At 41.9% G+C, this 20107-nt stretch overlaps 5 protein-coding genes across 10 annotated transcripts; 3 read left to right on the forward strand and 2 right to left on the reverse strand.

The window, feature by feature from the left end:
- The first annotated feature begins 570 nt into the window (after positions 1-570).
- Positions 571-4154, forward strand: LOC105703130 (kinesin-like protein KIF18A). Its single transcript, XM_012431279.2, has 2 exons — positions 571-694; positions 909-4154. Exon 2 carries the CDS (start codon positions 933-935, stop codon positions 3570-3572), a length of 2640 nt encoding a protein of 879 aa, XP_012286702.1. The 5' UTR covers positions 571-694; positions 909-932; the 3' UTR covers positions 3573-4154.
- A 350-nt stretch (positions 4155-4504) lies between these two features.
- LOC105703133 (eukaryotic translation initiation factor 3 subunit I) lies at positions 4505-6330 on the reverse strand. Its single transcript, XM_012431282.2, has 5 exons — positions 6178-6330; positions 5535-5781; positions 5170-5450; positions 4881-5081; positions 4505-4793 (listed from the first exon to the last, which is right to left on the reverse strand). Exons 1-5 carry the CDS (start codon positions 6178-6180, stop codon positions 4545-4547), a joined length of 981 nt encoding a protein of 326 aa, XP_012286705.1. The 5' UTR covers positions 6181-6330; the 3' UTR covers positions 4505-4544.
- A 57-nt stretch (positions 6331-6387) lies between these two features.
- On the forward strand, positions 6388-11710 carry LOC105703132 (xenotropic and polytropic retrovirus receptor 1 homolog). Of its 2 annotated transcripts, XM_012431280.1 has the most exons (10): positions 6388-6609; positions 6745-6850; positions 6925-7078; positions 7161-7402; positions 7745-8006; positions 8239-8606; positions 8841-9183; positions 9304-9473; positions 9568-9701; positions 9980-11710. In XM_012431280.1, exons 2-10 carry the CDS (start codon positions 6782-6784, stop codon positions 10239-10241), a joined length of 2004 nt encoding a protein of 667 aa, XP_012286703.1. In that variant the 5' UTR covers positions 6388-6609; positions 6745-6781; the 3' UTR covers positions 10242-11710. The 2 variants fall into 2 exon arrangements, with proteins under 2 accessions (XP_012286703.1, XP_012286704.1); XM_012431281.1 differs by lacking the exon at positions 6388-6609 and having other exon boundaries at positions 6757-6850; positions 7166-7402.
- Positions 11711-12162: 452 nt separating this feature from the next.
- On the reverse strand, positions 12163-16352 carry LOC105703135 (vesicle-associated membrane protein-associated protein B). The gene is made up of 6 exons (XM_012431283.2): positions 15978-16352; positions 15054-15209; positions 14578-14690; positions 13975-14154; positions 13722-13823; positions 12163-13534 (listed from the first exon to the last, which is right to left on the reverse strand). Exons 1-6 carry the CDS (start codon positions 16033-16035, stop codon positions 13364-13366), a joined length of 780 nt encoding a protein of 259 aa, XP_012286706.1. The 5' UTR covers positions 16036-16352; the 3' UTR covers positions 12163-13363.
- LOC105703136 (cell death-inducing p53-target protein 1) lies at positions 16080-19905 on the forward strand. Of its 5 annotated transcripts, none has more exons than XM_023434364.1 (4): positions 16080-16170; positions 17411-17802; positions 18141-18297; positions 18407-19905. In XM_023434364.1, exons 2-4 carry the CDS (start codon positions 17688-17690, stop codon positions 18510-18512), a joined length of 378 nt encoding a protein of 125 aa, XP_023290132.1. In that variant the 5' UTR covers positions 16080-16170; positions 17411-17687; the 3' UTR covers positions 18513-19905. The 5 variants fall into 5 exon arrangements, with proteins under 5 accessions (XP_023290132.1, XP_012286711.1, XP_012286708.1 ...); XM_012431288.2 differs by lacking the exon at positions 16080-16170 and adding an exon at positions 16525-16932 and having other exon boundaries at positions 17680-17802; XM_012431285.2 differs by lacking the exon at positions 16080-16170 and adding an exon at positions 16536-16932.
- Positions 19906-20107: the final 202 nt, after the last annotated feature.

Here is a 20107-nt window from a genome sequence, read left to right on the forward strand (position 1 = left end):
ATAAACCATAAAGTAACTGTATAGACTTGCTCTTATCGTGACCAAATTCTGAAGCTTCGTCACTAATTCGGTAATTCCCCACTAGTGGCGTTCTCACGGTTTACAGCAGGTTTAAACCAAGTGTAAACCAGTTAAACTCCGGTTAACTGGTGCATATTCCAACGTATAATAAATCCATAATTTTCTACGCGAGCGCAAAGTATATCACGCTCATCTAATTCTAAATAGTTTACGTGATATTCATGAAAAAACCTCGGAAACCGCGAAATTACCTAGGCGTTTATTACGTAATCTTGACGAGAGCGCTCACTTCTCGCACTTTCATCTCACGTGATTCACCGAATTACGTATTCGCTATATGAGTGGCCTCGCATTTTCACCATGTTCCGTAATACGTTCCGTAATACCATAAGCTACTCACTTTTCACATTTTCGCTCAATTTGCTTTACGTAATAGAATAGAAGAAGAAACTAGCCCTGCTCATAAGTGTGAGTTTCGGGACGCGTCCGTCGCCGGTGGCGCCTCTGGCGGAAAGTCCCTAACCTATAAATTTGAATTGCCGACTCGTCCCGACGCCAACGGTGGCCAACGGTCTGCGATGCTCGCTGTGTCTACTCTCTACACATTAAACGCAAGATTTGGATTTATTTCTCACGAGACGATCCTGAATTTCGATAATCGGCGCAAAACTAGGTAACCCTTGTATTATTTGCCATGTGGGATCACAAATTACAAACTTTATGGGACTTGTAGATCCTATTGTAACTGTCACCAAAGAGCGGCTTAATATTTTCCCCGCATTTCGGAGTATTGAATTAACCAGCGACCGAAATTGCGCTCTCTGGAATTTCTCGATTCTTTAAGAAATATCTGTTATCAAGGATTCGTTTAATTTTCCATCCTCCAGGAGGTGGGTCCGCTGAGTCTCGCGATGGTCTACAATCGGAAGGATCTATCTAGGTCATTCTCGCCGAGTAAAATCAAGAAATCCGTTAAGAGACGAATGTCAGGAGACTCCGGAACCCTGAAGCCTAGTACCAGCGGCAGCACGATGACAGCGCACGAGACGGGCTCTCAGAACATCAAAGTCATTGTGAGGGTCCGCCCTGACAATGAGCGCGAGATGCAGGACAATTACAGGACAGTCATTAACGTAGTCGACGACAAGATGTTAATATTCGACCCTAAGGAGGAGCAGAATCCATTTTTTTACAGAGGCGTCGAGCAGAAAGGGCGAAATCTCTTGAAGAAGCAAAACAAGGAACTCCAGTTTATCTTCAATCGAGTCTTCGACCAAACTTGTACGAACGAAGATGTATTCCGAGGGACTACGAAGGATATCATCGGGAGTTTACTGGAGGGTTATAATTGCTCCGTCTTTGCGTACGGAGCGACAGGAGCCGGGAAAACTCACACGATGCTAGGGAAAGAAATAGATCCTGGTATAACGTACCGCACCGTTGCTGAATTGTTCATCCAGATCGAAGCGCAGAGTGAACAGAGAGACTTTAATCTCGGAGTGACGTATCTGGAAGTGTATAACGAGAACGTTCAAGATTTGCTCCATAAAACTGGGCCGCTACATATAAGAGACGATGGCAGATGCGGAATCATCGTATCAAATCTTAAGGTTATTCCAATCCAGAATGCCGAAGAGTTACTTTCACTGTTAGCGAAGGGGAATAGGAATCGCACTCAACATCCAACGGACGCTAACAAGGAGAGCAGCCGCAGCCATGCAGTTTTTCAAGTCTTCATCAACATTAAGAACAAACTGGACGGCCAAGTGAAACATGTAAAATTATCCATGATCGATTTGGCAGGGTCGGAGCGAGCTGCTGCGACAGGCTGCAAAGGCGATCGCTTCAAAGAAGGCGCAAACATCAACAAATCTCTCCTGGCTTTAGGAAACTGCATTAACAAATTAGCAGACGGCACTAAACACATACCGTACAGAGACTCGAAGTTAACTAGGCTGCTGAAAGACTCTCTGGGTGGAAACTGCCAAACCGTAATGATTGCTAACGTAGGGCCTTCGAGCTGCAGCTACGAAGACACTTACAACACTCTTCGGTATGCAGACAGAGCGAAGAAGATCAAGACGAACGTTAAAAAGAACATCGTCTCCTGCCAGATGCACGTCACTGGATATATTAAGATGGTCGAGGAACAGAAAAAGGAGATATACATTCTCAAGCAGAAATTGTTAGCAATGGAGGGTGGGCAAGGAGGGTCTCCTCCGTCAAGCGATGAAAGACCTATGGAAGAACTGGACGATAACCTAGTAGAGATGAACGGTCGACTGCAGGAGCTGTTCGACAAGAAGAAGGCATTGAACGAGAAGATGTTATCCCTCGAGAGTGCTGACAAAATGTTCTGTTGTAGAATCCAGTACAAAAAGGCTGCCGATGAGAGGCTGTACAACTTGACCGATGACGAGTCGGAGGAGGAGAAGAACGCCAGTGGAAAGTTGCGGCTTAGTAAATCGATGCATCACTTTAAACGCCAAAGAGACGCTATCAGGATCCAGATGGAGGCCGTCTGGGAGGAGCTGAGGACCGTTGAGACAGACCTTCAGGCTCTATACTCCGAGATCGAGGCTAAAGGACTCGCTAACAAGCTTGAAAGGACTATTGCGCTGCATAACTCCGTCATCGAATGTTCCAGAGAACGACTCTACAGGGAACATGCCAAGAAGTTGAACAATCTCCAACAGTGTGAATTACAATCGCTCTCTACTATGGTGAAGACGTTGTCCGCAGCGCTGCAGAAACAGTGCAACATGAGGGGAGTCTTCGGAAACATGACGGATAAAATGAAGGAAGAGTTTCAGAAGGTGGTTAAGTCGTTGGAGGGTGTGCGAAACATTAGGTGGCTCGACTCGAACTCATCGGACGATCAAGGAGACTTTTATAAACTGAATTGTTTAAGTATCGAGAGACTTATGGAACCGTTGGTTAATGAAATGCCAGCGTTAATGTCACTCTCCGACGACGAAGACCAGAACTCCCAGGAGAAGCTCGGTGGTACAAGTGATACTCCAGTTGGAACTGGAAATGCCCTTCTTCCGAGTACTCTATCAACTCGCACCAAAGATCCCGATACGACCATTACTCTACACGACAAGCCTGTCGAGTCATCGATGATGGAACAATCAGCAATTGCCGGCTGCTCTACGTCTGGCGAACTCAATAGTACGTTTAACGTGGAGGAGACAAAAGTTAAGAAACGAGCCTTGGAGGACAATAGTCAATCCGCTACGAGGCCACCTGCGAGTAAGGTATTAAAAAGGGCTCCAACTTTCAAGGTCAAGACCAAACCTACTGCTGGAGCAATTGGAAAGGAAAATAACAACTCCCGGAAAGTAGCTTCGGTTATGAGTGCGAAAAGTATCGCCATTTTGAATAAATTGAAGAGCGACAAGGCGAAGCTCCCCGACCCTGTCGAGTTCATAGCGCCAACTCCTACGGTGCCATTAGTAGACGCGAATCTCAAAGTTGTTAGAAATAAAGAGCGGCGTGGCATTGGGACCACTCATCCTTATCACAAGCAAAATCCCAAGCCGAAATAAGTTTCGCAGTGATATAATTAGGATTAGTGTCGGATCTGGTATGACATTTAGATCGATGTGTATTTTAAATGCGCAGAGTGCTCTGAAAAGGAATTAGAGTAGAGCGAGTGATGTTCAAATTAAATTAAGCTAACGGAGACAAGAAATGCCGATCGAACGATGGTTACGGAGATCAAAGTGTCTCCTTATATTGTTATAAGCGATTAAATGAATATGTAAAGTGCAAAGCATTTCTCGGAGAATCGATCTCTTAACGTACGGATTTAATTATTTAGTAGTGCTTTTGCTTTTCGTTCCGACACTGATTCCAAATTATCAGTTTTTATCGGTCATAGCGCTTTATTCTGACTACTATAAGTAAGCCAGGTTGTAAATAACACAAACTTATGTCATAGCATTCGTGTTGCTACTGTCAAATCGAAAGACTGGTTAGGACCCTGCGGTGCAAAATTAAACTCCCGGACGGAGGGGTCTACTCCTTCGGAACATTTTAAAAATCGAGAAGTTCAAAGTTGACAATACCATACACATTTTAAATATATAACTAATATATACAGAATAAAGAAAAGGTCTGTACATCCATATAAAGACTTACGTTGGGTAGAAATTTTAGAATTATAGACTTATCACCAAAAGCCTTTATCAATGTGCACATTAAAGATATTTGACGTAACATAATTAACTTTGTTACGCAAGTACCTTTAATGTGTATGTATATAAGTATATATATATATATTTTTGTACAGATGTATTTTTCTAACGTAATACTTGGTACGATGTAAGACACGTCTAAATCTATTTGTTCCTTTCTTTTTTTATATTTTTACACGGACAGGTTTAAGGTGTTCCGTGCCAAACGGAGGGCAACATTCTATTACCACGACGTGTATTACGTAGTGTTCTCGTTTCCCAGTAGCCCTCCAAGTATACAGTTTAAGTATACGCAGGTGTACAGTTTATTCGGTAATATAATTAATATTCAAAATGGAAGTCGAAATAAGATTGGTCAAACGTATTGATTCGAATATAACCATCTTCTCCTCCTGTCGAGAAACTGCGTCCACTAGGATGAAAAGCCAACGAATTGATTGGACCGAAGTGGCCCTTTAAACGAGCGAATTCCTCTTCGAACACCAAATGGAAGAAACGAGAGTCGAATTTCCCTTGTCGAGTCGAGGTTGTGGTTACGTCCATCGCATCTTGACCACCACCCAATACAACCTTCCCAAAACAATAAGAACAATGTTTTGCACTTTCACATCACCTTAAGGGGATGTGCAACCAAAATAATTAAAGATATGCACTTACATGATCAAGAATAGGAGAGATCGTTGCTGAATTTACAGGTCTCTCGGTCTTGTAAGTCTTCACGCACATCAAAGACTCGCTATCAAAGAGCTTCGAGGTATGATCTTTCGATGCCGTAACAAACATCGTGCCTTCCTTGTTGAACTGCATGTCATTAATCTGAGACTTGTGGGCTTTCATGTTGTTTATTTTCTTACCGGTCTGTAAAAAATGGTGCAACACCAGTTAATAAAACAGGGGTAACGTAGAGCGTACAAATAAAGTAGAGAAATGTTTAAGGTTAGTTTACCCTGACGTCCCAGATAATGATCTCTCCGTCTTCATGACCAGTGATAATGGTCTCGTCGAGAGCTCCCCACAAAATTGCAGAGACACGAGAGCCAGGCATTAGGATTTTGAAGTATGCATCGTTGGCATCGATGGTGCTTTCGACGTTTCTCGTGTCGATCATTAGCATCTCACATTGTTGGCCTAGAGCTTTGTCGGTGGAGAACACAGCCATGTTTCCCGAATAACTGAAACTGCAAGTCCTCACGGAACTCTTTGTGGACATTTGACCGATCTCCTTTCCTGTTGGACGTTTGATTTGGCTTCATGATAAATTAGGAACCATTTCATAGAATTAAATCGTAACTTTAAGGGTAATTTAGTCACCTGTTTGGCAGTCCCATATACGTAACGTATTGTCACCACTGCCGGACATGAGTTTCGTCGTGTCCCAACTGACGTCGATACACCAAACCGAACCATTGTGGCCATCGAAAGTACCAAGGCGTTCTCCGTTCAAAGAGTACCAAACGTTAGGCTGTTTGTCTTTACTGGCAGAGAATAACAAATCACCTTCTCTGTTGTATTTAATCGTCGTGATCGCACGATCGTGACCGTGCAACATTAAGGGTTTCTGAAACAAACCGCTGAGTATCACTATCATATTTTGTTCGGTACCTACACAATATTTAACGCAAACCTCCAACTTAAGTAATCGGCGAGATGAACGACAGGGATAAAAACAAAAACTATTCACAGCGGTATCGAGTACATGAGAATGCAAAGTATCGGAGTACGTCGATTAGTAGTCCAATTCATTTTCAAATACTAAATTGAACGTATGAGCTGTTTAAGGAAGAAAATTAAAAAATGGAGAAATACGAGTAGACATTTCTTAATACTGTATATAAGGATCCTCGATTATGAATTTAATAAATGTATTGCGAGTCTGCGACGCGATATTGGAGGTTAAGGGAAAAGTACCGGAATAAGGCTACGAGGAAAATGTTTAATTTTTATTTAATCTTACCATATTTATTTGAATTTACGTCCAAAAGACGTTCCCGTGACAGGAATCTTCAAAAAGACATTAACGAACGTCTAACGTACGTTTTACGTTGTCACTTTCTGATGCTTTCTGAAATGAAGAAAGATAGGTCATGCGAGTTTGCGACGGAACTTCCTGACCATAGAATTGCAAAAGTAAGGTAAGGCAAAAGGTTAGCTCGAACGTGAACAAGTCCCGGAAACGTTGAGGTTAGTTCGCGAAAGGTATGTACATTAGTGGGAAAGATTGGACAAGTAAAATCCCCTATGTAATTTACCCAGTTATTTTATAGTAAATTACTAGGTGTTTTTTATTTTTACAAATATCCTTTAATATCTTTTAATACTTCTTACCAGCAGGTTCAGCAAGCTGCGCTAGTAGAAGTTGTGTTATCTTTTCTCGGGAAGTTTCTGTGTACGTTATGCATGCATAGGTTATCGTATACATAACCTATAACGTAATTGAATATGGAAAAAGAAAGAAATTTAATTTGCCAGCAAAAGATGAGAGTCTATGAGTGGTGCTAAAAAATTAATTTCCTTATTATAGGTTCGTTTTTATTAGCTACATTGGAGAAAAACACACAATGAAGTTTGCGGAGCATCTTTCCGCGCACATTACACCCGAGTGGCGGAAACAGTACATTAGTTATGAGGTAACAAAAACGAATAATTTTTTAGAAAAATCAACATTTTGAAATTATGCACTAATTCATCTTATTTATATTAGGAGATGAAGGCAATGCTTTATGCAGCTGTCGAAGAGGCTCCTTCGGCTGAGAGCGTAGAGCCAGAAGTCATTTCTCGTCACTTTGCATCATTCGATGAGGTTTTCTTTACCTTCTGCGACCGAGAACTTAAAAAGATCAATACATTTTATTCCGGTGAGATATACTTTTTTATGGAAATACAATTTTTAATGTCCTTTGATGTCAGTAAATAATGAACCTCTTGAATCCGGTATAGAGAAGCTGGCAGAGGCCACGCGCAAGTACGCTGCCTTGCAGAGCGAGCTGATGACGGCTCTGGAATTGCATCATGGCGGGAAAGGAAAAGGAAAAGTCATAACAAAATCACATCTGCCCACTCGGAAACTGCGAGAACTGAAACTTGCATTTTCGGAGTTTTACCTCTCGCTCATTCTCTTGCAGAACTATCAAAATCTCAATTACACTGGCTTTCGCAAGATACTGAAAAAACATGATAAGGTATGAGTTATTTCAATATTTAAAAATAGATGATTCGTAATTATGAGAAATTGAAATACATATTCAAGAGGTAGCAATGGTAGTGGGTTTATAAATGATTTCGTAATAGAGAATAATTTCTGAGATTCCTAGCATTGTAGTATTAATTTGCAGTTTTATGCCCGATTCCCTACATTGCTCCAGAACTTATTTCCATGCATTCCTGAACATGTCCAGAGGATTCCAAATCTTTTCCTTCCAGTGTAACAGTGACGGATACTTCACGTAATAAGAATCATTTGATAAAGCAGGAGGATGATTACAAAACCACTCTTTTTTTTAGCCCTAACGAAATCATTTCAGCTCCTGTCAGTCGATACTGGTTCAAAATGGCGAGTCGAATGCGTAGAAACGTCTCATTTTTATACGTCAAAGGACATCGACAGACTAATTCAAGATACCGAAGCCACCGTTACGAGCGGGCTCGAAGGCGGGGACCGACAGCGGGCCATGAAAAGACTCAGAGTGCCTCCCCTTGGCGAACATCAGAGTCCCTGGACTACATTCAAAGTAGGACTGTTCTCTGGCAGTTTTATCATTCTTTTCGTAGCAGTCGTCTTGTCAGGTACGAAAGATTTTTTAATACGTTAAGAAATTTAAGACGCAAAAAATATACAAAATAAGTCATTCTCGTCGTAACCGTTGACTCACCCGAGACAGTAAAAACGTTCTACACTAATTATTAGAAATAATAATTAGCAGTATATTTTTCTACTTTTCCTTAATTAAAATTAATGTTACGGTCCACTTGTTAAGATTGTTTTAAAGAGTCCACTTAATTCTATTTCTGTCGACAGCAATGTTTCATGACGGGGGAGAGAACCTCAAAATAGCGTTTCGCTTGTACCGAGGACCACTACTGCTCATCCAAGTTCTTTTCCTTATCGGCGTTAACGTTTACGGATGGAGGTCCTCTGGAGTGAATCACGTCCTAATATTCGAATTGGATCCAAGAAATCATCTGTCGGAGCAGCACCTCATGGAGCTCGCAGCAGTCCTAGGAGTAGTATGGACCCTCAGCTTGCTCAGTTTTTTATACAGTGCCAGTTTAAGCATCCCTCCCTACGTGAATCCATTGGTGCTCGTCGGAATTATGCTTGCCTTCCTGCTGAATCCGTTCAGGATGTTCCATCACGAGGCGAGATTCTGGTTGTTAAGGATAATGGTAAGCACACGAGCCCTTCCAGGCCATTTCTTTCAGGTTGCAAGGGCATACGTTACTACTTTAGTATCCAAAATGGCATTACCACCAAAGAAGGTATAGATGAATTCTATTTAATCGACGTCGATTAAATTTCTCAGCGCTTTTCATATAACCTTAATTATTTCGTAAGGTATCTTCGGTCGCGGCTTGGAGGAACCGTCCATATTTCACTAATTCCCGGCGTTAACATTTCAGTGGAGAGTCCTGATAGCGCCATTTGTGTTTGTCAACTTTGCGGATTTCTGGCTGGCCGACCAGTTGAACAGTCTGGCAACCGCCCTGTTGGATTTCCATTTTCTTGCCTGTTTTTACGCCACCAACGGAAACTGGTTGGACGCCGGAGATACGACGCAATGCATGTCCGGCTCTTTAATCGTCAGGCCCATCGTTAACTGTTTGCCGGCCTGGTTCAGATTTGCTCAGTGCATACGTCGTTATCGCGACTCGAAGGAGGCCTTTCCTCACTTGGTCAATGCGGGGAAGTATTCGACCACTTTTCTCGTCGTTATCAGTGCGACTCTCAGGAGTTATCATGCAGGTAATTGAGCATCGAGTTACTATCCTTATTTGATTGATCCTTAACTTAAAAGCAAAATTGTAGCAGGATTATATATATATATATGTATAGTATAACCCTTTCATATCACCTTACTCATAGATAAATACACGAACAACTGGGACAGTCCGTGGCTTTGGATGTGGCTAGCGAGTTGCATCTTCAACTCGATTTATTCCTACACGTGGGACATCAAAATGGACTGGGGTCTGCTGGACAGCAATGCTGGAGAGAATAAATTTCTGCGGGAAGAAGTGGTTTACTCCTCCGCTGTAAGGAGCAGTTAACGATTTTATATTTACAATGTCTCCGTTGAATGGTAATTTGCGAGTATACTTTAAATTAGCTATTCGATGTTTTTTACAGAGCTTCTACTACTTTGCCATCATCGAAGACTTCTTCCTGAGATTCTCTTGGGTTGCGAGCTACATTCTGATCGAGTACGGATACATTTCCAATGACTTAATGACTTCTATCTCGGCTCCGCTGGAGGTCTTCAGGTAATATGCGGAATATTTAAGGTTTCATTGGAGAGTCATGTAAAAACGTGAAAATATTGATCTAACTTTTCTCCCAACTGGGTGCACCGAATAATCTGAAACCTTCGTCAGGACTTCCATAGTCGAGAGTTAAAGTTTCGAGTTATTCGGCACGCCCAGTTTGGAGAGAACTATAATAAATATTTTGACTTATTGGTATATAGAATGACCCTTTCGTAATACCTTAATGCCTTGAGGATGGTTTGCGAGCTCGATATACCTTGCTCTTCATTTTTAAGGCGGTTCATTTGGAACTTCTTTCGGCTGGAGAACGAGCACTTGAATAATTGCGGCAAGTTTCGAGCAGTACGAGACATATCCATTGCGCCTGTCGAGAGTTCCGATCAGACGCAAATATTACGGATGATGGACGAGGAGAACGGAGTTATTAATCGTGGAAAGCGCAAAGGAGGTGGCAAGAAACACAGCGGTGGGAAGGAGGACAAGAGGTCGTTAATTAAGGAAGAAACGATCGATATAGACGTATCGAACGCCAGTTGAGCTCAGCTGTTAATATTCCTAAAATATCGCGTAAATATTGCGAATATCCGGAGTATATTAATAGATTTAAAGAATATTCATAAGTACAATGGTGCGTTAGCTGGGATTATCATCCGCTTGACGTTGGTGGTAAAAGACGAGTGGGTTTTGAAGGTTAGGGATTGGAACCCTCGAGAGGCGTCATTTAGAAGCATCTTTGATATATTTCTAAGAAGGCAAGGGAATAGCGTGTGCCAACTGTAAAACTACAGTGCCTTTTCATTTTACTGAATTTCATTTGGTCATTCGGTGGTTTTTCGATCATTCTCTCCGATCATATAACCACGAGTACATAGTGAAGAAAAATAAACGAGTCGATTCCTAAATTCCTTTTGGGATTTTCGTTACGAAGTGATCCATATAAACCGTAGGCAAATTGTTTAATAATAATGTTATGCTACGACGATGTCACTGTTGGCTTTTGAGTTACTTTTCTTTCGACGGTATGATTTGTAACTTGAATTGCCAAATGGTCGTCGATAGGCATCGATAAAATGGATCTCACTCGATGGGATCGAAGTTTATTAAGGTACTTGAATAGTGAACTAGTACACGAAGCAGAGCCTTGCGTCGATCTTAATAGCGAAATAATATTTTAACAGTGGGTAAGCGTTCATTTCAGCTAAGTAGGCGTTCCATTCTTAAGTATCAGTATTTTCCGTTCCACTTACTAGATCTGTGGAGCACATCTAAAGATAATGTAACGACTAAACGCTCCTTATTGGAGCGTGCCTTAGTTATTTCCGTGATACAGGGTGTCAAGGTGTATTCTCTACACGGAAAGTGGCTTTTCAGTACTTAGAATGTAAATTAATTGAATCAACAGAACATCTCTTTGGTTCAATGACATTTTTTTTTTCTCACTGCTCACGGAGCTTTCGAGAATGTTTCTTTAAACAATCCAATGAAACGCATTTAGGGGAGAAGGAAGTATCAAATTAGCCATTTTTCTGTTCACCTGCATTAGCCTAACAATTGCGTCAGAGCTTTAGTTTATAATAGCTGAAATACCGTTTAAGTACACAATTATACATCAATTTTTACTTGGCGTAACAATACCTCGATTCATTTGTACTTATCATACTTGTTAGTGATCCGATGTTCATTCCTTACGATTTAAGCTTTAGCTAATTTTTTTTTTTCCACAAGATTTATGCGCAAGAAAGAAGAACGTTTTATCCAATATTTAATAAGTTTAGCAATGTTAGCCCTCCTTATTCTATACAATATTTCTATATTTGATAATAATATTTGGGATATTCAGTTTCGTTTGTGACGAACCACCCGATATATTTCAATTATTAAGACGATAATTGAACCATCCGTACCATACCATCCTTACTGTCAGTATCGCAAAAAGTCGTTACTGCCTTGTGTGATATTTTTCGCTTTTTTTTTCTTTTCTTTTAAATACAGAACATGCGTTATCATTTTATTTATATTATTATATGTATGCCTGGGGGGGAGCTCCATCCCCCCTCCTCGGTTATCCTATGTTCCTGTTACAAATCGAAAATTTCAACCCCTTCCTTGGGTACCGCTGACGTGAATTCACGTCTTTCCTTCCCTGGGTACCGCTGACGTGAATTCACGTCTTTTCCTTCCCTGGTTACCGCTGACGTGAATTCACGTCTTTTCCTTCCCTAGTTACCGCTGACGTGAATTCACGTCTTTTCCTTCCCTAGTTACCGCTGACGTGAATTCACGTCTTTTCCTTCCCTAGTTACCGCTGACGTGAATTCACGTCTTTTCCTTCCCTGGGTACCGCTGACGTGAATTCACGTCTTTTCCTTCCCTGGGTACCGCAATCCCAACAATTTCCTCGTTATTCAATCGTAGACTGCGATGAAATCCCCGTAATGAGGCCACCAACTCAGACTCGTACATGTGTATAGCTTTTATTGACATTCAATAATTTACTTATCTAGTGGCGACATGGTACCAGGGATACAGAGGAAAAGAAAAGGTGACTGCAAATTCTCGGCCCTTTTGTTGCCCCTCGCGCACGACAAAGATAGATATCCCTCCATGAGTCTGTGCTTGCTTCGTGGACGGGGGAAACGTCACGAAGCGATAGATAAAAAGAGATAAGAGAGAGAAAGGGAGAGAACGAGCAACAAAATCTCTGGAGGACGAATCGGAGGCCTCGTCCGGGCCAAAGCAAGGTCGGCGAAACCGGAAGATATCGAGATAAAAAACAAAAAAAAGAGAGAAACACGTGGACGAGCGACACCCTTGGTGATGCTCTGTGTTCGCTTGGCAAATATCATACACATATTTATATATTTATACACATATATATATATATATACTTTTTTTACGTTAGAACTCCGAATAGTGGCAACTCCCGTGGCCTTACAGGAGAGCTTAGTTAAGGGGACATGAAAGTGGCATCGGAGATATTAATCGTTCACGAGACTTCACTGCGAACTGGATGCACCGAATCGTTGAAACTCTGCAACGTGAATGTAGAGACCATAAGGAAGGCCCTGGCATCCATGAAATTTCATATTTTACAAGAAATTTTAAAAATGACTACGAAACAAATTTTTTTACATTTGAAATTCCACGCCTTTCTTGAGTTTCAGGATCCTCCTTATACCCGCCATATTGATATTCTAAAGTTTACATCGATTCGGTCCAAAGTTTTCACAAACGAGATCTCTTCAACGCCACTTTCTCATAGCCTTAAAGACGGCGACCCCGGACTAGGAGACACGTCTCCGTGTTAATAATCTTTTTGCACGTTTCGCTTTTTTCATGCGGACCACTAGCATAGAAATCGACACTAACGCTTATTCGTGAACAATGGCGGTTAACCGGACTAACGAAGTGGCCTCCCCTATTCCGTGTTGCGTTCTCCTCGTTTCGTGCTCGCTAGTCGATCTTTTCCTTCCGATCGTAGTTAATGGCGGTCGCGTTCGCGGGGAAGAGACGGGCTGCGAAATCGTGGAGACAGAGAGAGATAGGGTGACGGGGAACGGGGAGGAGCGGGAGAGACAGATAGAGACAGAGAGCGTGGGTGGGGGGGAGGGGAGGAGGGGGGGTTGACGCCACGTGGTATCGCGCAGAATAGAAGCTGCTCAGATTAGTTTCCCCAAGAGGTAGCCGAGTACCAAAATGGCGACCGCCGCTGCCACTGTGAACGTCGGCGAATCGAAGGCGAGGCCGCCACTGTGCGAGATCAGGCTCGTCAGTTGATGATCCCTCGTAGCCGTCTCCAGGTTTGCGCTGCCCAGCTTTAACAGCTCCTCCTGAAAGAAGAATAAACGTCATCATCCGTTTGGTACGAGTTCCGACCGCTTGGGGGGGGGGGGGGGGCAGGCCGATCGCCAATTGCGTAAAAGGCGAGCTACGGGTTCAGTAAGTTCGCGTTTTTCGACGTATATTACGTGACATATAGCTACCCAAACCTGGGCGAGCCTACCGCTAAGTTCGTACCTTTAACTGGATATTTTCTTGCCTCAGGTTGCTTTCTTCGATTCTCAATTGCTGAACGACCAAGGCTGCTTTCTCGAGTTCCTTGCTGACCTCCGGTGCCGGCTGTTTTCGACGGAAAGAGAAAATACATGTAGCAAGACTTTGGATCGAGCGAAAGAAGCGTCGGCGTTATATTATGCATTTTGGAAGTAACCGTGGACCGTGACTCCTGGCTTTGAAACCCGCAGCCATTTTTTTGACACGAGTGGAGTACCTTTGGAGAAGACTTGACCGAATCCCCGGTTCCCTTGTTCTTGCCGTTGGCAGCATTGGCACCAGATTGCGTGACGCTTGCATTCGTGGTGTGTTCGGTTGTGTTGGTAGGGTCCACGGGATTTTCAAACACACACTTCAGCTTAGAGTCCATTAGTTGGTTCGGCTTTGCTGATTTCCACTAAAAACGTTACGAGCAAGTTGTGGTTAAACTAATGTTCCGTTACTTCTTGAAACGAGGCAGTATGTACAGTGTTATAAAAAATATGATATTAAAGTGAAATGCAGAAATAAATTCTCATTCCTATTTGGCACGTAGAACATGTACTCTGACATTATAGCTTTGCACTTTTCTTGGCGTAACATTGAAAACCTATTTTTTCCAAACAATTTCTCCGCCATTAAATGGTATCCCTTGAATCTGACATGCTCATCCAAGTTTTAGTTTCTTCTACTAATCTCTACAAGTAGTGAAAAAGTCATATGTCAATAAGCTCAGTCACGGAAAAAGTCAGTTTCAAACCCCCTCAAGTATGAAAAGTACTGGAACGATGCAAATTGGTGATAAAAAATATGATGCTTGAACAAATCATTGCGTGCTTACCACAGAGTCGTATACATTATCATCCGTATCACCTTCTGGAGCTATTAATGTCTGGACCATAAACTTGTGCTTGTTTTTATCCGAAGGTTCAAATTCTTGCGCTTGTAGACAAACTGGAACACAGGGCACTTTAATGTAGAAGGCAAATCAATACAACTTTTGTCAAAATATTAACGAGCAATCGGTCGGTACCAAATATTTTCTTCTTTTTAAATAAACTACTTAAAAATCAAAAAGATTATCAAGACTTCTACTTAAAATTCAAAATGTTTATGCACATTTTAATATTCGTTTACTACTTCCAACCAATAGAACGATACGAATTAACAATTGCTAAACCTGCAAAATTAACCAATAAATTTGTGCATATTTTGATACCTCTTATTTCGATAACTTCCTTTAGCGATTAAAACAGTGTCGGTTATCATTTGCTAAATGTTAAACATTAACGAATAGATGAGTGCATATTCTGATACCTGCAATTTCAGTAACCTCCTTCGGTAAAAGACATCCAGAGTTAGGTCTGACGCAATACTTCTTTGGTGCAGTTGTCTTTATTTTAAAATATACTTTGCGATCTGTTGGGTTCGTCAGCTTTAAGTACGACATAACCGAATTTCCTGTGAATGGGCCTGTAATAAATAGAGAGCATTAGTTTTCATCGCATCTTTACTTCACAAGTGCAATTTTTATATATAGTTGGAATAGGCCATGGCATTTTTTCGTGTCGCTGTAGCTCTTGGACAGATAACGATTCACGCACGATGCCGATTACTTATCTGCCAGTCATTGGAACCGAACACCTTCTTGGGACAAATCGTGACATTAACTTTTTATTTGCTAGTCATCAAGATTAACTGCTTTTTTTAGATGCAATTATTACTTCCTCCGTTCAAAGCGAAAAAAAGCTCAGTCATTTAAATCAATGATCAATACTAAGAAAGAATAGTAATCGTCAGCCGACTCAGTAATCATTTAATGGCAATGGATACCCTTCATGTCGCCGGCATGCTTAAGAGAGGTGGTCATTGGACCAAACGTTGGAAAGAGTTCATCAGAGAGTTCGTAAAGCCGAAGATGAAAATTCCTTTGTCGAAAGAAGCACCACCATCGGCGACCTTTCACATAGAGGCCATACAACCGAAGACTAAAAGACCTCCGATCCAGATCTCAGAGAATGACTCTCATAGCTGAATTTCCCGGTAAGGGCGAGCAAAATCTCTTAAAAGAGTCATCGACGACGACGACGACGACGACGATGACGATGACGATTCATCGGCCATGGCCTTTGTCGGAACGCCTCCGTACTTGGAACACATGTCCGCGGGGCCGAAGAAAAGCGAATCGGAAGGCAAATCAAAGCTCGCCTCGTCTCGCCTCGTCTCGTCTCGTCTCGTTACCTCTGAATCTGAGCTCGCTCGGCGGCTCGATCATCAAGACTTGTTCGGACTTGGACATTTTGTTGGTCTGCGCGAGGACTCTGTCGGTGGTGTTAGCTCGGGCTGGCTGTGTGTCGACCTCGACTTCCTTGATCGTGGGTGACAGGTTACAACGGGAAGACACGGCCGAACCTTCCTCGAGCGGCACGCAAAGGTACCACGCTCTCCGCCGCAACTGGCCGCAACCGTCTGTTCTCTTTCTCTGTCGTGTAAGCCCGCGCCGTCTCTTCTCCTCTCCTTCCTTTTCGCTGCTTTTCGCGACACTTTCTGGGATTCCGACTCGAGAAAAGCTTCGGAATGCGCCTGCGCCTCGCAAAATTGCCAGTTCCGCGAGGACGTTACGTCATGCTAGCCCGATCGAGTTGCGTCGGCGCGACTCTTCGAATCGACCAATCGCAGATCGTGAGCTCGCCGCCATTCCGCGGATTTGAAATTTCGACACTTAAACGCTGGATTTATCGGATCTGGACTCGATAAATCTTGGATTTAGGAGTACATACGATGGAGACGTAGTCAATAGTAGCCATCTCTGATAGTAATGAAGATGCGAAAAGGAATCAACAGTTTGCGATTCTGCCTTTCACAACGGTGAAATTATGAGATTTTTCATGCGAGGTGAAAGTGCGAGAAGCGAACAAAGTCATGGATAGACATCGTTCGACGCGGATCAACGGAAAGTTCTAGCTCCTTTTATCGCAACGAATGAAGCGATCTACATTTTATGTGACTTATGGTTTATGCGCCCCACCGTTTTCTAATGTCTGTTTACGACTACGATGACTTCATAGTTCTTGATGGTTCTCCCGATTAGACCGCGAGCGAATATATCGCGCCTCGGGATATCATATAGATCATATTCTTACGAAGCACGAGTCAGACAGCTTTAATTGATAGAATATTCTCTTGGCTCGAGTAGGTAGGTTAACACCGGTGAAACGTTCTCGCCATGAATCACACTAAAAACACAAGAGACGCAACTTTTCTTAATCCTTAATCGCGAAGGTGTCATCGATGACATATATAGCGTTTCGTAATTAGGTCACGTGTATTTGGGGAATGGCCGGTATTAATGTAGAATTCCCTTCTATGAATAATCTCACGCATGTGCAGCTTGCATGACCGATCGCTTTATCGCGCATAACGCATGTGCAGCATTTTTTTTATGCAATGAATTCAACCTTCGCATCGTAGTTCCACGACCATGAACTGTCATGTCAATTTGCGCATTTTGTTCGAGTTCTTCGTTCGCAACGAGAGGCGCGACATTCCATTGACAAGTATAAGTTATCCATTTCATGATGATGTGGACGACGTAGTACTCCAGAGTAACAATTCATGTAAGAATAAAATATTAAGTACTTTTCTTTCTCCTTATTTATTTCGTTTTTTTCCAGAAATTTTGGGACCTCGTCAAAAGTTTCCACTCAGAAATTATTCCTTCGAGCTTTGTTTTTCAACGATCCTCCCGGTGAAATGAATTTTTCATATTTTGTATGTCGTTAGAAATTGATGCAGCGTTTAGTTTATTATGAGAAGCGCACTTGTTTTTATCCTTTACAAAGAATAACAAGTAGATTTTGAGCGAGATTATTTGTGATAAACGAGCTACAAGTTATTAGTAATTTTTGTGCCTTGATACGGGTTCCTCTTTCTCCGAGCAAAGAAAGCAGCATGAATAAAAACGGACCACCACCACCATACGAGTCTCCTCCGTACGCACCGCCTAGTTATGCTCAGTGCGTGGGCGGAGTTCCACCAGCCAGTCCATTTACTCCGGCAGAAGCATGTGAGAATTTACTGAATTATTAATGTAGCGAGATTTGTCGAGACGTAGAACGTAATCTAAAAATTTCACACCCGTATTTGATTAAACTAGAGTTGGAATCGTAACAACCAAGTATACTTTCTATGTTCACTTAATAACGGTTACATTAATGACATCCTTAAAATTTAGTTATTCATTAATACTTATTTTTAAAATATCTATACAGGTTGCAGTATTTCTTCACTGGTAATGCAATCATTTGTGCCACAAATTAAAGTTATTTAAAGTACTTTTTCTTAAATTACTCTTAATCGATACATGTAGACATACGTATTGATAGAAAGTCTCTCGCGTTATAGATGCCAATGGACCTACCATTGTCACAACAATCGTACCATTAGGACCAGGACCGACCCACACTATCTGTCCTCACTGCCATGCAGAAATTGACACGACGACTAAAACCGAGCCTGGAATGATTGCCTATGTTTCCGGCATTATTATTGGATTGCTAGGGTAATTCGAAAAACAATTTTAACACAATCTCAAAAGACTATCGCAATTTTGTAATATTACCTTGTAGTTTATAATATTCATATAAAGTTAATCAAGACAAACTTTGCAGGTGTTGGTTAGGGTGCTGTTTAATTCCCTGCTGCATCGACGAGTGCATGGACGTACACCATACTTGTCCAAACTGCAAGGCTTACCTGGGACGTCAACGACGGTAGATTCATCGTGTACCAAACATCGATTATGCTGCTCTTGAAATTCTGTCACAGAATTTCAAGAGCCTCCACGACATGGAATGCACGTTGCGTACGATCGATCGTTCCTTCGTTCGTTCGTTCGTTCGTTCGTTCGTTCGTTCGTTCGTTCGTTCGTACGAACCCAAGACTCTGGTGATTTTTGAATTCGTAGAGTTATTCTTTCATAATTCCGACACCAATGGTCTTTTTATAGTCACAGAGCTGCATATTGGTCGTGAATCCAAGTCTGGTTAAGTGAGGTTGCAGTTGCCACGTAGAGGTAACGAATTTTAGTCGAATCGTTAAGGACGCAGACACGAATTGTCTGGACTCGGAGTGGGAATATCTACTTACAGATAGGGAAGCATCAGAAAATAAATTTACAAGAGCATCTTTCACCGAAGACCCGTCACTAAGCTCGGATTCGTCAAGGTGCGCAAATGTTTCGTCGGTATCCAACAACCCAGCGCCATGTGCATTTCTTTTATATTTTTTTTCGGTTTATCGTAACCGTAGTAATACGTTATCGCGTCCTTGATATATACTTTGGTTTTCTTTCTATTTATTTTGGCAAATCCAGAGCAGCGTACCAAGAGTTTCGGTTAGGTTACACGCGAAGGAAATCGAAAATTTCTCTCTCCGTCCACTTATAAGTTTTGCAGATATTAACAGATATCGAGGTCCAATTACAAGCGTAAGTTCGATCGTCGAATCATGGTTACGCACAGCTCGTAAGGATATCTTTCCGTGGAGTCGGAAGGTCAAAAAAAGAAAATGTGCTCGGGTAACGGAGAAATCTCTTAAAATAGATAATTTTTTTCTCGACTTTCATGTCCAGCGTAACGTTTTTTCATCAGAGGTACGGATACGTAATTATCGAAGAATAATAATATATGATAATATTAAAAACGCGAAGGGAAGAATAACACGATAACAACGAGAAACAAGGGTGTTCCGTACCCAGATATACGATAGGAAGATTCGATTATTCCGCAGGTATATATACGTCGCAGGATTTGGGACGAATCGCCCATTTAAATACCTCTAAGTGCCCGATTAACGTTAATTAAACTGGTCGCGACGTTTAACGGACCACAACGAGTCAAATGAAACGCCGTATCAACGAATAGCTGCGATGTAATATCTTTCTTCAGAATTATCGAACGGGAAAGAACGTCCAATTTACGTAGAATCAATTTCTCTCCTGCACAAATGACATTCTTCGGATATGGTTTTTAACTCGTCGATATCAATATCACCGTAGTAGTAATATCGCGATAGAGCAGCTAAGTTTTACAGTGCGATTCCGTCCGATCGCGAGGCAATTGTATTCGTCGACACCATTAATCTCCGAATAAATATTTATCGACTGGCAAAGGTTTCGTGCTATACAACGTTTAAGACGCGATTATTCTTGCAAAGTTTTATTCAAAGAGATCCGCTCAACGTAAGTAACATCCGTACCATTAAATTCGAATCTTTTAAAGAGATCGTGGCTACGGAGAGTGGAAACGAAAAGTCTTATCGCGCACAAGAAACGGTAGCGTCAGTCGTGCATCTTTAAAACGTACGTACTT

Source organism: Orussus abietinus, unplaced genomic scaffold (assembly GCF_000612105.2).
Source record: "Orussus abietinus isolate OABI.00-Male unplaced genomic scaffold, Oabi_2.0 scaffold236, whole genome shotgun sequence".
NCBI lineage: Eukaryota > Metazoa > Arthropoda > Insecta > Hymenoptera > Orussidae > Orussus > Orussus abietinus.

Coding starts and splice junctions, on each gene's coding strand:
- LOC105703133 (XM_012431282.2), bottom strand. Junction 5,451..5,534: donor TATATGGGACTGCCAAACAG/GTGACTAAATTA, acceptor AACGTCCAACAG/GAAAGGAGATCGGTCAAATG. Junction 5,082..5,169: donor TCATTATCTGGGACGTCAGG/GTAAACTAACCT, acceptor CATTTTTTACAG/ACCGGTAAGAAAATAAACAA.
- LOC105703132 (XM_012431280.1), top strand. CDS start 6,782: ATGAAGTTTGCGGAGCATCTTTCCGCGCACATTACACCCGAGTGGCGG. Junction 7,079..7,160: donor GATCAATACATTTTATTCCG/GTGAGATATACT, acceptor AATCCGGTATAG/AGAAGCTGGCAGAGGCCACG. Junction 9,702..9,979: donor GCTCCGCTGGAGGTCTTCAG/GTAATATGCGGA, acceptor TTCATTTTTAAG/GCGGTTCATTTGGAACTTCT.
- LOC105703135 (XM_012431283.2), bottom strand. CDS start 16,035: ATGTCCAAGTCCGAACAAGTCTTGATGATCGAGCCGCCGAGCGAGCTC. Junction 15,210..15,977: donor GAGCGAGCTCAGATTCAGAG/GTAACGAGACGA, acceptor TATTTATTACAG/GCCCATTCACAGGAAATTCG. Junction 14,691..15,053: donor GGAGGTTACTGAAATTGCAG/GTATCAGAATAT, acceptor CCTGTGTTCCAG/TTTGTCTACAAGCGCAAGAA.
- LOC105703130 (XM_012431279.2), top strand. CDS start 933: ATGGTCTACAATCGGAAGGATCTATCTAGGTCATTCTCGCCGAGTAAA.
- LOC105703136 (XM_023434364.1), top strand. CDS start 17,688: ATGAATAAAAACGGACCACCACCACCATACGAGTCTCCTCCGTACGCA. Junction 17,803..18,140: donor ATTTACTCCGGCAGAAGCAT/GTGAGAATTTAC, acceptor CTCGCGTTATAG/ATGCCAATGGACCTACCATT. Junction 18,298..18,406: donor ATTATTATTGGATTGCTAGG/GTAATTCGAAAA, acceptor CAAACTTTGCAG/GTGTTGGTTAGGGTGCTGTT.